This window comes from Paroedura picta, chromosome 6 (genome assembly GCF_049243985.1).
Source record: "Paroedura picta isolate Pp20150507F chromosome 6, Ppicta_v3.0, whole genome shotgun sequence".
Taxonomy (NCBI): Eukaryota; Metazoa; Chordata; class Lepidosauria; order Squamata; family Gekkonidae; genus Paroedura; species Paroedura picta.
Genome location: NC_135374.1, coordinates 9258678 through 9272576, shown reverse-complemented (window position 1 = coordinate 9272576; position 13899 = coordinate 9258678). Strand labels below are relative to the sequence as shown.

The 13899-nt window shown below is 46.6% G+C and overlaps 1 protein-coding gene across 12 annotated transcripts in view; it reads left to right on the top strand.

The window, feature by feature from the left end:
* SYTL2 (synaptotagmin like 2) overlaps nt 1-13899 on the top strand; it is an 86847-nt gene that overhangs the window by 26970 nt on the left and 45978 nt on the right. For all 12 annotated transcript variants that reach the window (XM_077341376.1, XM_077341377.1, XM_077341370.1 and 9 more), the window contains exons 2-3: nt 1144-1534; nt 13721-13869. In XM_077341376.1, coding sequence (XP_077197491.1) covers nt 1434-1534; nt 13721-13869 — 250 coding nt within the window. In that variant the 5' untranslated portion in view covers nt 1144-1433. The remainder of the gene's footprint in view (nt 1-1143; nt 1535-13720; nt 13870-13899) is intronic.

The following is a 13899-nucleotide window of genomic DNA, read 5'->3' as shown; positions in this document are numbered from 1 at the left end:
TGAATAAATCTTTGTTTGTCTTAAAGGTGCCGCTGGACCCTGATTTTGTTTTGTTGATCTACTAGGTTGTTACTCAGTAAAATCAGAGTCCAGTGGCACCTTTAAGACCAACAAAGATTTATTCAAGGCGTGAGCTTTCGAGTGCAAGCACCCTTCCTCAGACTACGAACTGGCCAATAGGAATATATAAGCAAAAATTACATCCTGTTACATTATTTTAAAAGTTAACAATAACAAACAGTGGTATATTACAGTCAATACATTCAAATGGTGGTTGGCAAAGAACCCACAATGGGTTTCTAAAGAATAAAGTAAAAAATAACCATCAAAGTCTATCAAGGGTATATAAAGCGAAGGAAGGAAGAAACTGTTCATTTGATAGATTCAAATGGGTAGCTGTGTTGGTCTGAAGTAGCACAACAAAATCAGAGTCCAGTAGCACCTTTAAGACCAACAAAGATTTATTCAAGGCGTGAGCTTTCAAGTGCAAACACTCTTCATTTGATGTTTATTGTAATTAGCAATTTCCGCCACCCAGTATTTCTCTTTGTTCAGCTGGACTCAGATTCAGCCGGTCTACTACACGCAAACAGGGCTACCCTCCGAAATGCCCTTTTAAATAGATGAATTCAGGATATGACCTTAGGTTAGAATGCCCCCCTCCCATTAGCTTCAACACACCTGATAGCGTGTGATTTATTTTGAGTCTTTCTTCCCCGCATGCAAACACTTACAGGCCTGTCAGATTCAGATTCAGCGTACCTTTATTGGCATAAAATTGCAAAGCATAAAACGAAAATTTCAAACAGTTTCAGACGTAAAATCTACCGTAAAAGATTTTCATTTAAAATTGCCATTAAAAACTTGGATACTTTTATAATGGTTGCTGTGTCCCTCACATTTAGTATCATTTTAATCCAGTGTTTCTCGTTAACACAGCTGAACTTCAGTTTCTTCAGATAATTAGCTAACGGGTGACGAAATACGTCAAACTTTGGACACACCAGAAGTATATGGTACAATGTGCCAGGGACACTTCATCCATGTAAACAGGATCTCTCCTGAGGAGGGATCTTCAAAAATCTGTCCTTACTTGAGAACGCTGTAGCTTAGATGTTTCTCTCTTCTGCCCTTTGTCCGTAGGTGATGCTCACGTTGGACGGGAGCATGAAGTTAATCCCATGAACCACCGGAGCATGAAGGGAAACTCGCCCGCAACATCCATGTGATACAAAAGATCCGGGAATGTGGCATCTTATCAAGAAACATTTGGCTAGAGAGAGGTGCTACCTCCTTGTTCGACCAAGAAAACCACTGAGTCCAGGGGCTTCTTAACCAAGCGTCTGTCTGGTGCACGGTGGTGGGGCTTAGAACGGTGCTCACCCCTTGAAGAAGGGCCAGGCTCTGTTACCTTTGAGTAAGAGACCGCCAAGATGATCGACCTGAGCTTTCTCACGGACGAGGAGCAGGAGGCTATTCTCAAAGTGCTCCAGCGGGATGCGGAGCTGAAGAGAGCCGAAGAGGAGAGAATCAGGTAAGAGCTGGAAATTAGTTTGTATTGCCGGGACTGGCCCACCGCAAAGGGCAGCCCAAACAAGTTGTGTTGGGGGGAAAGCTCCTTGGGAGGACCGATCAGCCTACACAATCCTCGGTGCAGAGATCTTAGCATGTTTTGCTGGCTGCACATGCAAGGACGGGGCTAGCTGGGCCCTGTCTGATTACAGTGAGTTCCCCCAACAAAGAGCAATCATTGCAGTAAAGATGCAGGAGGCGTTTGGTGTCTTGGTTACAGCGGTTCCCAACAAGGGGTCCAAGGACCCTGGGGTTCCATGGTATCTGCATTTCCATGTCTTTTCCCCTCATCCTTTAATGCAGGGGTAGTCAAACTGCAGCCCTCCAGATGTCCATGGCCTACAATTCCCATGAGCCCCTGCTTTCAGTCTCTTAACTCTTGGGTCCGATTACCTTCTAACAGGGGTAGTCCTACTGCGGCCCTCCAGATGTCCATGGCCTACAATTCCCATGAGCCCCTGCTTTCAGTCTCTTAACTCTTGGGTCCGATTACCTTCTAACAGGGGTAGTCCTACTGCGGCCCTCCAGATGTTTGCTGGCAGGGGCTCATGGGAATTGTAGTCCATGGACATCTGGAGGGCCGCAGTTTGACTACCCCTGCTTTAATGGACTCCACCACAAGCGACAGAATTGGCTGTTTTCCATTGTGCCGTCTCCGATCGTGAGGGAATTCTCTAATGGTTTCTGTGCCTGCATGCCTGCATGCCTACTCCCAACCTAAACCATCTGCTGTCTGCCCCGTCCCCATCCTTCTAGAGCCTGCCAACGCGGGTTGTGATGTCACTTCCGAGAGCTGCAGCAGGGGGGCGTGGCCAGCTGACATCATTTCCGGGACTCCTCTAAGCCTGAACAATTATTCCAGGGGCTCCCCCATGGTCAAAAGGTTGGAAAAGGCTGGGCTACGGATTTACAACAGCAGCATTCGCTTCCGCAATCGCCCCTCTATCCAAGCACACGGGTGGTGGAAATTGCCATTAAGTTGCAGCTGACTTAATAGCGACCCCTTATGGAGGTGGTTTGTCATTGCTTGCCTTTGTGCAGCAACCCTTGGTGGTCTCCCATCCAACTACTAAGCAGGGCTAACCACGCTTAGCTTCCAAGATGTGAGAAGATCAGGCTAGCCTGGATTATACAGGTTAAGGCAGGTGAGCAGAGGAGGTTTGCCGTTGCCTGCCTCTGTGCAGCAACGCTGGTCATCCTTGGTGGTCTCCCATCCAAGTACTAAGCAAGCCCTACACTACTTAGCTTCCAAGATCTGACAAGATCACACTTACTGGGCCATCCTAGCTACTAGTTATTTATACAGGCCTCATGCAGCATCCAAGCAGGCAAGTGGGGGATAACCAGCTTTTGAAGATCTCTGCTCGAGCTGAATGGCCAATGTTGAGTTTTGGACCTTCTCTGGACAATCAGTGGAATGGTGTCCTAACCACATTTCAGCTTTCTTCCAAAGTATTCCCACAACCCCCTTTAAATATGGCTGTAGCAGGACTGTCCCAACTGTTCTGCCATCTGCAGCCCTCAAGCCCTAACCGTTCTGTGGCTCTGTGTAATTGCAGCGTAGAGATCTCTGAAAGACAGAAACACGTGATAAAAATATTCTGGCGCCTCGTGGCCTTTGACCACGGTGGCCACCGGCACCGTGGAGTCTATAAGAACAAGATGTTGCGGTGGTTGTTGGGGGGGGGTGGAACTCTTCCTATGATCTTTTGGTCTTCTCTGGCAGGAATAGAATAGCAAGAAATGTGTTCTTTCTTTCTTTCTTTCTTTCTTTCTTTCTTTCTTTCTTTCTTTCTTTCTTTCTTTCTTTCTTTCTTTCTTTCTCTCTCTCTCTCTCTCTCTCTCTCTCTCTCTCTCTCTCTCTCTCTCTCTCTCCCTCCCTCCCTCCCTCCCTCCCTCCCTCCCTCCCTCCCTCCCTCCCTCCCTCCTTTCTTTCTTTCTTTCTTTCTTTCTTTCTTTCTTTCTTTCTTTCTTTCTCTCTCTTTCTCTCTCTCTTTCTTTCTCTCTTTCTCTCTCTTTCTCTCTCTCTCCCTTTCTCTCCCTCTCTCCCTTCCTCCCTCACCCATCCACCCACCCACCCATCCACCCACCCATCCATCCATCCATCCACCCACCCACCCATCCATCCATCCATCCATCCACCCACCCACCCACCCATCCATCCATCCATCCATCCATCCATCCATCCATCCATCCATCCATCCATCCATCCATTGTTTTTCTTTAGTGCAGTGCAGTCCTGGCTGTCTCCTACTAATTTTTAAGGATTTCTACCTTACTTGTCCTTGCCTTGGAGAAGTGGGGAGACTCTATGTTATTCCACAGAGTTTGGGAGAAACTGAAGCCCTTCTCCGAGCCTCCAGAAATGGTATGCCATAGGTTCTCAACCCTCCTGCTGCGGCAACCCCCGGCAGGGGTGGCTGCAGCTGCAGCAGTGACCCAAAGGTGAGCATAGGGTTGCACATGTGCTGGTGATCATGGAAGGCCAAGGTGGCCAGCGGCGCAGAGGGGAGGGACGGCGCTGGCTCTTAGGACATAAATATTTTCCCCATATATTTCAGACTGTACTCTTGTATGTTCACTCATGCCCTGAATAAAAATTTTGTTGGTCTTAAAAGAGCCACTGGACTCAACCTTTGTCCTTTTGTATCATGGAATTCTCCGTCTGGCTGCTCTGTCTTCATTTATTTGAGGACAAAGCAGATCTTTCCTGAAAGTAAATCTGTATGGTTGTTACTATAGTTGTATAACCAAAGAGCATTTCTCTACACAAGCAAATGTCTGATCTTTTTGGCTCGCATGGCCTTGAAATAGGATATTTTCTTCCCCTCCCGGACCACGGTTCTTTCTTTTACACACACACACACACACAAACACACAAAAGCAGTCTTTTAATGCAATGGCTTTTGCCACAATGGTGGCCAAACGGTGGCTCTCCAGATGTCCATGGACTACAGTTACCATGAGCCCCTGCCAGCATGGCTCATGGTAATTGTAGTCTGTGGACATCTAGAGAGCCACAGTTTGGCTACCCCTAGGTTAGAGGGTTGCATATTTGGCTTAAGGGAGCAGAAGTTTAGAGCTGTTTAGTGCTTACCTTTTTGTTTATAAAACAGGCTTTTAAAAAAGCAATATTTACCGTAACAGAAATCCTGTTTTTTGTTTTGATATTTTTTTAAAAATCCGATTGTGCTGCGACATTCACCCATCCGGATTTGGGTTCTCCTGGGATTCTGTTTCTAGTGTGCTTCTGTCCGAACATTTAGACCCAGGCCACCCAAAACCTTTCTTGCATGGAATAAAAACTGCTTAAAGCAACTGGGGCGTTTTCCTGGGGCCCAAAAGACAGCCAAGGAGGTACAGATCTTCTTTGTGTGTACAGGACAGCCTAACTGATGTCATGTCCTTGGGATACCCTCCGTCCTGACTCTGACACTGTGCTTGTTCTTGGCTTTGAATTATGTAACTGGACTGGGAACATCAATTTGTCAGAGGGCAAAACTGGAATACTCTGGCTCCAGTATCGAGGAGATGGGTCAGGTGGTTTGCAAGAAAAGAGCTGCCAAGTGGGGAGCTTGTTCTCCCAGGCACAGGAGTTTGAAACGGAGAAATTTCTGTAGTCCGGCAGTGCTGGAACGGGCCAATCCAGAGGGTTCAATTTTGTTCCTCTTCGGTTTGCCCTGGTCCACACCACGGGCTTGAATACTTTGCTTTCTAACAGTTCTGATTTCTTGCAGATCAGGGTATCCTTGTATCTAAATTGCAAATGGACATGCAGACTAGGAAACACATATTTACCCCAGGTCATTCCTAGCATCTAGAACTGGGATTCTCAACCAGGGGTCCGTAAACCTCCCAGGAGTGTGTAGGAGCTTCAGAGGGGGTCTGTAGCCTTTCCTCTCCTGCCTAAGTGAACTTGGCCACAAGCTAGGGAATTGGCCACCTCCAGCTGGAGGGCTTGGTGGGTAAGCCATTGGTGTGAAAATCAAAAGAGGCAGGGGGGGGGGAGTCAGTTGTGCCATGATACGGGGGGTCTGGGCTGTCTTCTCAGGTCCTGCCCTTCTATCCGACCTACATGAGGCAAAGCCACCGTAGTAGTAGTAAAGGTGGGGGGACGGTGAAGGGTGCGGACGGTTATGTCAATTCCGGGGGTGTGGCCAACTGACATCACTTCTGGTGGTCCTTGAATCCTAAAAATCTATTTCAGGAGCTCTTCCACAGTCAAAAGGTTGAAAGAGGCTGAATTAGAAAGAGAGATGATCGTTTGAGCCACAACTAAATATGAAGAATTCTTCTAGGACACTGTAGTCATGAGGTGCTTTATTTTGGGCACCATTCAGATATTGTTCCTATTTGGTTTCTTGAGTCCTTTAAAGAAGCAGACGTCTGGTGAAATGAACTGCACCGGATCTTTCTGTGCACTACAGTGTGACATTCAATTATGATTATGACCCGATTCACAATCACTTTATGTGCACTGTGACTAAAATCCTTTCAATATTTGAAAAAATATATTTGTTTTAATATATTTTGTAAATATATTAATATATTTTTGTAAATATTCTGCTCTAACCATCCAGTGAAGTGGTTCTCAACCTGGGAGTCAGGACCCCTTTGGGGGTCGAATGACACTTTCACGGGGGTCACAGCAGGGCAAGCAGCTTAATCGCGGGTGTGCACCATCCACAAAACAGCCTTGCGGGGTAGATCGAGATAGAGCATCCGTCTGTCTGGAGCAGTGGAAAAAAGCGAGATCGGCATGGTGGGACAAGAGGCAGAACTGAACTGAGAAACCCCAGGGAAAAAACGATTTATAGACGATCATGAAAAATGGATCTTCCCGCCATTGGTCAGTTTCACTTTAATTTCTGTGAAAGAACCCATGCATAATTTTATGGCTGGGGGTCACCACAACATGAAGAACTGGATTAAAGGGTCGCGGCATTAGGAAGGTGGAGAACCACTGATCCAGTGACTGCTTCCAAACATCTGGCTAATGTATCTGGAGGGGGAGTCCAGGTGGCCGTCCATGAGGACGTAGAGCTAGGTGTCATCCATATACTGGTGACTACCCAGCTCATAACTCTGAACCAGCTGGCCAGAGGGGAGAGTACTGCTCCCTGTGGGACCCCACAAGGGAGTCAATAGGGATGCGATAACTCTTTCCCCACAGCCAACCTCTGCGTCCGGTTCCAGAGAAAGAGCATAGCCATTGAAGGGCTGTCTCCCGAATTCTGGCCCCGTCGAGGCGGTGATCCAGTAATTCATGATTGACCACGTCAATAGCGGCCAACAGGTCAAGTAACACGAGTGGCGGTCAACAAGTACAAATATAAATAAAATAAATATGGCCAATCCTCCTCAATCCAGCTGGCATCAGAGGTCATCTGTCAAGGCAACCAACACCGTCTCCACCCATGGCCAGGACGGAAGCCTGACTGGTACGGGCCGAGCCGTGAAGTTTCATCCAGGTATTCCAGGAGCTGATCTGCCGCGGCCCTTTCAGCCACCTTGCCCAGGAACGCAAGACATGATACTGGACAGTGGCTGGCCAGGTCCTACAGGTCCAGCCTTGGTTTTTTCAGTAAGGGACAAACCACCGCCTCCTTTAGCACCTCCAGGAACTCCCCAGCAGACAGGGAGAGATTGACATTATCTCCCAGGGGTCCTTCTATCCGCTGGTTCCCTGTTTTGAGAAACCAAGACAGACAGGGATCAAGGAGGCAGGGGGTGTCCCTCCGTTACCCCAGCGGTGTTGGCATGGAACGTGCTTGCCTCTGCTTTGTTCTTTCCTCACATCATTCCCACTAATCTGAAAAACATAAGACTGCTTTTTTTACCTGTGTAAAGGTAAAGGTAAAGGTATCCCCTGTGCAAGCACCGAGTCATGTCTGACCCTTGGGGTGATGCCCTCTAGCGCAGCGGTCCCCAACCTTTTTCCGGTTGAGGACCGCCTCCGGGGTTAGGGGAGAGCTGGCAGCCTGGGCGCTGCGCATATGCGTTTTCGCCAGCAGGTGGAGGTAACGCGCATGCGCACAGTAGCCGCTTACCCCTCAGCATTACCATTTACCCCCCAGCAAGCTGGGTACTCATTTTACCGACCTCGGAAGGAGGGAAGGCTGAGTCAACCTTGAGCCAGATACTGGGATCAAACTCCCAGCCTCATGGTCAGAGCTTCAGACTGTATGTCACTGCCTTAGCACTCTGCGCCACAAGAGGCTCTCGTAATTGGCACTGCTAGGAAATCTGCTTTTTTAGTTGCATCCTTTGTGGGAGTGCTTCTCGAATGATGTCATCTGCTCTTGAGCCTGCATGGAGGGGTGTGTTCTTACTCTTTAAACACATATTTACTTAAGCCTGGATTTGTCTAAGGGGCTGTTATCTGTAGTGTAATGGATTGAGTAAACAAGCCCTGATAGTCATGGAATCTGCACCTCTTGGGGATAAAGATTTTTTCAGCCTTGTTCACACAGATCTCAAATGAGTTGATAAAAAGTCTTCCTGCACGCCAATATGGGAGGGGCGTGGGGCGTGTGAAGTTTGCATGGTCGAATGCAACAGAAACTCCCTGCAAATACAAAGCTAACAATTCAGGGTGGAAGAATCCAGTGGCACCTTTAAGACCAACAAAGTTTAATTCTGGGGTCTAAGCTTCCATGTACGTGCACACTTCTCAGGAAATGTGCATGCACACGAAAAATGATATCCAAAATTAAGCTTTCTTGGGTATCTGAAGAATTATGCATGTACAAGAAAGCCTATATCCATAATTAAGCTTTGTTGGGTATTTTTGTTGCTTAATGGCTTTTAATGGGATTTAATTTGTTGTTGTTAGGTGCGAAGTCGTGTCCAACCCATCACGACCCCATGGACAATGATCCTCCAGGCCTTCCTGTCCTCTACCATTCCCCCCGAGTCCATTTAAGCTCGCACCGGCTGCTTCAGTGACTCCATCCATCCACCTCATTCTCTGTCGTCCCCTTCTTCTTTTGCCCTCAATCGCTCCCAGAATTAGGCTCTTCTCCAGGGAGTCCTTCCTTCTCATGAGGTGGCCAAAGTATTTAATAGGTCTATTGTATTTTTGTATTTTATGTAACCCGCCATGAGCCAGTCCCTGGGAGCAGTGGGCTAGAAATCAAAATAATGAACGAATGAATGAATGAATGAATGAACGAATGGATGAATGAATGAATGAATTAGTATGTATGGGCACAAAAGCCTATACCCAAAATTAAGCTTTGATGGTCTTAAAGGTGCCACTAGACTCATACATTGTTCTGTTGATTCAGACTGGCATGGCTATCCACCCGAATCTGTTTCAGGGTGAAAGTTAGGATTGAACTACCTGGCATGCTTCTCTTCTATATATGGAGGGTCTTCCCCTCTTCCTCATAGTCAAGAGAAGGCAGCCGTATGATTTCATCACCAGCAATCTGAAACGGGCACAGCCCAGAAAAAAAGGTTTCAAAAATTCTTGTATCTTCTTTTTCTGAAGGTGTACAGTAGCTTATCCAGAACAGAACGTTCTACTAAAAATGCTCAACACAAACATGTGTAAGAAACCTTGGATGCTAGTAGAAAGGATCATGAACTCACTTGGCTCTCCACCCCCCAAATCTCCAGAATTTTCTTACCTGGAGCTTGGAACCCCAGCTTTTAAAAGGATTTGGAATTCTTCCGTGTTTTAGGTGTTAGCGAAATTAGGAGAAATTTGCCCTGTCCTCAATTGCTGCTATTGTAAATTGTCTCTTTTACTTGTCTTCAGAGCCTCTTGTGGCGCAGAGTGGTAAGGCAGCCGTCTGAAAGCTTTGCTCATGAGGCTGGGAGTTCAATCCCAGCAGCCGGTTCAAGGTTGACTCAGCCTTCCATCCTTCCGAGGTCGGTAAAATGAGTACCCAGCTTGCTGCTGGGGGGTAAACGGTAATGACTGGGGAAGGCACTGGCAAACCACCCCGTATTGAGTCTGCCAAGAAAACGCTGGAGGGCGTCACCCCAAGGGTCAGACATGACTCGGTGCTTGCACAGGGGATACCTTTACCTTTACTTTACCTTTACTTGTCTTCAAGTAATTGGAAACTTACCTAATTACTACTCAGTTTGTACTTTGTACCTGTCCTGGTGCTTTGTCCTGATTTTACAACTATTTTACTCTGTGATCTCATACGTATAATATTCCTAGATATTGCTAATGCATGCATCAGATGAACTGACCACTCCCTCATCTGGGGCTTTATGCTAGAACAAAAATTGATTCATCCATAAGGTGCCACAGGACTCCTAGATCTGAGTCCACTAGTACCTTAGAGACCAACTAGATTTTTGGGGTATGAGTTTTTGAGAGTCAAAGCTCCTTAGCGCTGGTTCTTGAAAGTTTACATCCCCAAAATCTTTTTGGCCACAATGGTGCTACTGGATTCAAATCTAGTTGGTCTTTTTCAAATCAACACAACTACCTTCTGCAGGTCAACACAACTACCTTCTTATATAGACTTTCTCAACATTTTGACTGTCAAGTAACCTCTGAAATATTCACGTGTTTACAGTGTGTATGGCATCTCTCATAAAATAAAATGCTTGTTAAATAAGAAGTTAGTTTCATTTTTGTGCATGCAGTACCTTGCCTGAGCAAAACTAGGAAGCATCCTTCTCAGCTGTCATAACACCTACCATGCAAAGCAGCCATTCTCAGGGGAAATGATCTGTGTGATTTAGAGATCACCTGTAACTTTGGGAGATCTTCTCACTTCTTTTCCATTGTGTCTGAACTCAACAAAGTCACTGCAAACCAAACAGATGAGCAGAAAGCCACTCTGTCCTCTTGGCTCCTCCCTGGGTTAGTTCATTTTTTAAAAAATAACCCCCCCCCTCAATTAGAGTAACCTCTCTGGGACTCTGGAGTAATCTGGTGTTACTAGTAACCCTGGCCGAGAACAACCACTCTGCTACATACAGGCCTCCTGTTTACTTTTCTTAAGGGAAAGTGTTAAATTTATGTAACCTAATTCTCCACATTTAAATCCAGAGTTTCAGGAGAGGGCATAATCTGCTTTTGGCATGGGAAGTGAACAGAAATGTATCAAGGTTAACAAGGCACTTTTAGGTTAATGTAGGCTTTGGCGTGTACTTGATCACTAGTTAGTTTTTTAATCCCTCCTTTGAACAGTTACATTCTGGATTTAAAGACTCAGCGTGGGATCTGCAGAGGGAAATCCTGCCTCACCACCCTTATGGGGTCTCTGGGTCTGCAGTCAAGGCATCCAGATTCAAGACTGTATAACCAAATTGGGGGCTGAATTGGAGGACTGAACGGCCAATTCTTCAAGCTCTGCGTAATGAGAAGAATCATGGTCTGTCGGCTAAAGATGGAAATGTACTTGGTTTTGTGTTAAAAGCCAAACTTTTGTATTTGTAAAAATGCTAGACTGCACATCAGGTTTCAGTGTACCTGTGTTGCGGTTATCCAGAATTAACAGCTTTTTGCAGGGCGTGCAAGACGGAACTCTTCCACCAGGCATGTGGCTGAGGTCAGGTTGAGGTCCCAGAATGACCATCAGGGGTCCCCTTGAATTATTGAGACCAGGTCCCTCACTCCTAATGGAAGAGCTCCGGACTGCTACCTGGACAGGTGGGGGGGGGAGATTAAAGGGGAGTCAACTCCACTGATGCACCATCTCTTTTGTATGGGGGATTTTATGGGTATTGTTGTTTTATTATTTTATTGTAAACCGCCGTGAGTCTTAGAGAGCGGTGGTATATAAATAAAATAATAAATAAATAAATAATCCTGGTCAATAGATGGGGAAGAAATGGAGATAGTGACAGATTTTATCTTCCTGGGCTCCAAGATCACTGTAGATGGGGACTGCAGCAAAGAAATTAAAAGACGCTTGCTCCTGGGGAGGAAAGCTATGGCAAATCTAGACAGCAGCCTAAAAAGCAGAGACATCACCCTGCCAACAAAAGTGCGTTTAGTCAAGGCTATGGTCTTCCCAGTTGCAATGTATGGCCGTGAAAGTTGGACCATAAGGAAGGCCGAGCGTCAAAGAATTGAGGCTTTTGAACTCTGGTGCTGGAGAAGACTCTTGCGAGTCCCTTGGACTGCAAGGCGAACAAACCGGTCAGTCCTAGAGGAGATCAGCCCTGACTGCTCCTTAGAAGGCCAGATCCTGAAGATGAAACTCACATACTTTGGCCACCTCGGGAGAAGGAAGGACTCCCTGGAGAAGAGCCTAATGCTGGGAGCGATGGAGGGCAAAAGAAGAAGGGGATGACAGGGAACGAGGTGGCTGGATGGAGTCACTGAAGCAGTTGGTGCGAGCTTAAATGGACTCCGGGGAATGGTAGAGGACAGGAAGGCCTGGAGGATCATTGTCCAGGGGGTCGCGATGGGTCGGACACGACTTCGCACCTAACAACAGGAAGTTCTTTGACATTGTCCTATTTTGGTTGATCCTGTTAGTGTTTTAATGGGGTTTTAGGGGTTATACTGCGTTTCTTTTTCTTGCATTGTAAGCCACCACGAGACGACTTTCGTCGACAGCGGCGAGGTAAAAATAAAAGAATAAATAAATTAATTATTTGAATTTTATGCCATTAAAGGTAATCTATATATCTAACCCTGCCTTGGGCCTACCCGTCTCTTCGCCTAATTACTTCACAGGATTGTTGTGAGGATAATGTAGATTAAAAATATCACAATTTTTTTTTAATTAAGAGATATGAAAGTCCCCTGCTTCGTGTTGAGGTCCCGGATTACTGGGCATCATTCTTCACAATTCCCTCCCCCCCCCCCAATTTTTTTTGCCCTCAAAACTTCCCAAGTTTTACAGTAGACATGCAAAAATATGTGCCTTTGTTAAAGTATAAGGAACCACTGCACTATGGGTGGTGTCCTGACCTCCTGCTCCATAAAGCAGCTATTGATTTTAAAAAACAGGATGTGTCTCCTGAGGCAAAATTAAACCATTACAAATGTGTATGTGTGTGTGTGGGGGGGGGGGGAGGAATGCATCACGGATGGTGCATCACAATGTCTGAAAATCCCTTGAGTTCCTGCGATGGGGTGAAATACAGGAACAAGTCCAGGCCACAGCCTCTCGAGATCCTGGCACTCCGGTTCCCTTGTGACTGGTCACATTTCTTCAAGTAGTGTTGCTCGAGTGCAGGTGAAGAGGCCTTAAAGGGTCCAGAGACTATTTCTGTAAGAGAATGGCTGGGTTGTGTACTTGAGCGTCAGCTAGTCCGGTGGTTCCTAGCACACACGCCAGCCTCCGTGGGCTGTCTTGTCAAGGGTTAAGAGAAAAGGGACTCTATAACCGCTGGTGCTGTGCCTCCCCTCTCTTTTCTTGTTTGCTTCACTGCTCCACCCAAGCCCGTGCATGCTGTGAAGAAGAATTGGGGTTGCCGGCTCTGGGTTGGGAAAGATTTGGAGACTTTGGGGGTGGAGCCATTAGTGGGCGGGATTTTGGGGCAGGGGAGGGACCTCAAGTGGAGTATAGCGCCATAGACTCCGCCCTCTCAGGCAGCCATTTTCTCCAGAGGACTGATCGCTGCAGTCTGGAGATCAGTTGTAATTCTAGCCGTCTCCAGGCATAAGGTTGCCAACTCCGGGTTGGGAAAGACCTGGAGACTTTGGAGGTGGAGCCGGGAGTGGGTGGGATTTGGGGGCAGGGAGAGACCTCAAGTGGAGTATAACGCTATGGGATCCGCCCTCCAAAGCAGAAATTTTCTCCAGGGGAACTGATCTCCGTCTCCTGAAAATGAGCTACAATTCCAGGGGATCCCTGGGTACCACTTGGGGACTGGCATCCTTAGTAATGGAAGCCCTCTTCCATTTTAGGTGGGGAGGAGTGAGCAGTAGGATGCAATGAGAAACTGTGGTTTACACGGCATATTCATCCACTAGGAATGGTTGTAAATTGTACAGTCTGATATTCAAACCCCTAATGTTTTTAATTATATATATGCACACTTATCATCATCATCATCATCATCAGTTGCATTATATGCTGCCTTGCAGCTCAGGGTAGTTTACAGAGAACATAAAAATATTTAAAGTTATTTCTTTTAGTTTGACTCTTGACAAAGAGTAGCTGCTTTTTCTTCTTCCCTCTGCAAGACAAGAATGCAATCTCTTTTGCCTCCCCAGGAATTTACCTGAAAAAGTCCAGGATGACAACCAGATCAAGAACATGAGCGGGCAATGGTTTTATGAAGCCAAGTCCAAGAGGCACAGAGACAAGATCCACGGCGCAGACATCATCCGTGCCTCTATGAGGAGGAAGCCCTTGACAGCAGGTATGTGCGGTGAAATTTTTAAACAGAGGC